This window comes from Amphimedon queenslandica, unplaced genomic scaffold (genome assembly GCF_000090795.2).
Source record: "Amphimedon queenslandica unplaced genomic scaffold, v1.1 AMPQUscaffold_12446, whole genome shotgun sequence".
NCBI lineage: Eukaryota > Metazoa > Porifera > Demospongiae > Haplosclerida > Niphatidae > Amphimedon > Amphimedon queenslandica.
The window spans coordinates 4,199-7,003 of NW_003547317.1; the positions used below are offsets into that span (position 1 = coordinate 4,199).

Here is a 2,805-nt window from a genome sequence, read left to right on the forward strand (position 1 = left end):
ACAATGAGAAGAGAGAGAGAGAGAGAGAGAGAGAGAATAAAATATTTAAACTTGATCTCCTCTTACTTCTTCCAGGTCTGATGGCTTCTCATTCTTTCTTCTCTTCTCTTCAAGTTGCTGCATCAGTTTCTTCCTCGCATTTGATTCCTCCATTTTCTGCTCCTTCAGCATTTTGATGTCACTTTGCTTCGTCTTGATATCAGCAGTAGTTAACACTTGGGCCTTCGTCTAATTAATAATAATAATAATAATAATAATAATAATAATAATAATAATAATAATAATAATTCTATCTCTCTCCTTCTGTTTATTGTTTATACTTTGAGTCGTTTGTATTCTTTTTGGTGTAAAATTACTGACATTCCTGATGGATCTGGTGTTGATGGCACTCTTTAATAAATAAAATAAAATAAATATAAATAATAATAATTATTTTATTACTTTAAATTCCGTACAAGGTCTTTAGTAATAACTTCAATAACATCATCTTTCTTAGTCTTTCCTATGAACAGATGAAGTAGTCAGTCGTTATAAAACAGTGTTGCTGTTATTATTATTATTATTACTATTTCTTCCAGTTAGATCCTCTCCTCCATCAGTCCATGATCTGTTTCCAGTCATCATTGAGAGACGGGCAGGAGGTCCAAACAATGTCTCATCCTAATAACACAGCAGCATTAAAATGGCTGACAGTAGTTGATGTATTGTTACTCACTACTGATGAATCTGTGGCTTTCTTGATATGTGATCGCTTGTTTCTTCCATTAGAGGAACCGAATGATACAGTACTAGTAGATACGGCCTAACGATAACCAGTAAAGCAGAGGAAAATAAAGAAATATCAACTCACCATTCTAATCTAACACTAGTTGTTTGATACGTGGGGTTTCCATGGTAACAGAACACGCCCATATTCTCATAGCAACAAACCACACCCACATCTAGCAACTGAGCCACACCTACTCTTATGGCGGTATGTTCAGATACAATGATACTTCAGGAGTTTTTGCTTACATCCTTTCACTGTTCATTACAGTATACACTGACACTGTAACAGTGTATGTGGTGCTGGAGCACGGGGCAGAGGATGAAGGGTAAAAAAATCATTTTTAAATATTATATTTTCAGCTTTTTTTCCAGCATGGGTAGGAAGATTGTTTGTTGGGTGTTCCATTTCTTTTGTTTGTTGACATTTATAGCTCACACAAGAGCATCATTCACCAATCCCGGTAGGTTTGTGGGTGGGAGTCGTCTGCTATTTAACTGGGTATGGCTTATCCATAGGTTACGTTACTAAAAAGAATTTGAATATTGATTTTAAAGAGCACAGGGAGAAGGAGGAGGAGATGCGGCGCCAGGAAAGAGATAAAAAGAAAAAGAGGAAGAAAAAGGAAAAGGAAAAGGTAAACCTGTTACATTATGTACACCAGGGCTTCCCTCATAGCCCAAAGCATCTTATAAATGTACAGTTATATACATAGTACAGGGTATTTTGTCAAAAATGGCTCTAAGAGAATTATTTATTTTTATAATTTTTCCTGATACATATACATGTTTTTATCTTGTTTTTCAAGTTTGAGCTGATTCCGATTAAATTTGGATTTTTTATGAATTTTCAAAGTTGCTCCAAAATCGAGCCAAAGTCCCTGTACTATAGTACAGGGTCGTCAGCCAAATTTCACTAAAAATGACTAGGAGAGAATTCTTCATTGTAATAATTTTTCCTGATGCATATACATGTCCTCATGCTGTTTTTCAAGTTTGAGCTAATTCCGATTAAATTTGGATTTTTTATGAATTTTTAAACTTACTCAAAAAGCCAAACACTCATGCTTTTTAGCTCACTTGGCATACTTTGTTGGAAACCCTGATGTACATGCACATGAAACATTAAAAACCCAAATTGGCATTAGTATGGAGGAGTTTAAAATGGATACTAATTTGAGTGTTTTATTTATAGGAGGAGAAGCCGTTTGAGTTACAGCTAACTGAATGGACCGTTTGTACTAAATGTGAGTCTTATCGTCCACCACGGGCCCACCACTGCAAGTAATCAATGATGTAATAATGACGTAATGTCAATTTGTTACTATTTCTAGACACTGCAATCGCTGTGTTCGTAGAATGGACCACCATTGTCACTGGTAATTAATGAAGGAGGCGTGGCCCCTCTAGTTTTATTAATTGCTCCTTTTTATAATAATAGGATTAATAACTGTGTCGGCATACATAATTACAAATTTTTCTTTTTGTTTGTTTGTTATTCTGGTAAGCTATTGTCACTATTATTATTTTTGTTGTTTATTGTTAATATTTTTTGTTTAGAGGTATTAGTAATAGGAGCTGGCCTCTCGTTAATATGGGATTGGAGAAGACACAAGGAGGTACCTGATGACACCTTAGACAGGTGAAAGAGGAGGGGGAGAGAGAGAGAGAAGAGAATTTATTAGGAGATATATGCATTATTTATTTTATTTTTTAGAGTATTAACATTTGGTTTGTTCATCATTGATGCTTTATTTACTTTCTTTGTTAACGGAATGTTAATATCACAAGTAAAAAATAATAATAATTCACATTATTTATATTCACATAATGTACATGTACATGTACATTCTCCATTAGATACTAGCAGTATTGTGCAATAGAACATTTGTTGAAGTGAAGAGATACGGTCGTCCTGTGGGCAAACCAAAGGAATCTAAAATGAGTTTAATTACAGCAGTGTGTGGGCGTGGTTAGTTATTAATAGTTATTGTTAATTAATTATTTAATTACAGGTCCAATGTGGCTTTGGTGCCTACC

The 2,805-nt window shown here is 34.4% G+C and overlaps 2 protein-coding genes across 2 annotated transcripts in view; one reads left to right on the forward strand and one right to left on the reverse strand.

Annotated features, from left to right (window-relative positions):
- LOC100633357 (cilia- and flagella-associated protein 45-like) overlaps positions 1-899 on the reverse strand; it is a gene marked incomplete at its 3' end in the record, with an annotated part of 2,677 nt that extends 1,778 nt beyond the window's left edge. Inside the window, exons 1-6 of the mRNA XM_020004011.1 lie at positions 851-899; positions 716-802; positions 567-660; positions 442-502; positions 321-390; positions 49-228 (exon numbers count right to left, since the gene is read on the reverse strand). Of these exons, the coding sequence (XP_019859570.1) occupies positions 49-228; positions 321-390; positions 442-502; positions 567-660; positions 716-802; positions 851-853 (495 nt within the window). The remainder of the gene's footprint in view (positions 1-48; positions 229-320; positions 391-441; positions 503-566; positions 661-715; positions 803-850) is intronic.
- A 42-nt stretch (positions 900-941) lies between these two features.
- LOC109587793 (palmitoyltransferase ZDHHC3-like) overlaps positions 942-2,805 on the forward strand; it is a 5,183-nt gene continuing 3,319 nt past the window's right edge. Inside the window, exons 1-8 of the mRNA XM_020004012.1 lie at positions 942-1,094; positions 1,141-1,229; positions 1,285-1,403; positions 1,961-2,049; positions 2,100-2,144; positions 2,207-2,268; positions 2,326-2,407; positions 2,483-2,555. Of these exons, the coding sequence (XP_019859571.1) occupies positions 976-1,094; positions 1,141-1,229; positions 1,285-1,403; positions 1,961-2,049; positions 2,100-2,144; positions 2,207-2,268; positions 2,326-2,407; positions 2,483-2,555 (678 nt within the window). The 5' untranslated portion in view covers positions 942-975. The remainder of the gene's footprint in view (positions 1,095-1,140; positions 1,230-1,284; positions 1,404-1,960; positions 2,050-2,099; positions 2,145-2,206; positions 2,269-2,325; positions 2,408-2,482; positions 2,556-2,805) is intronic.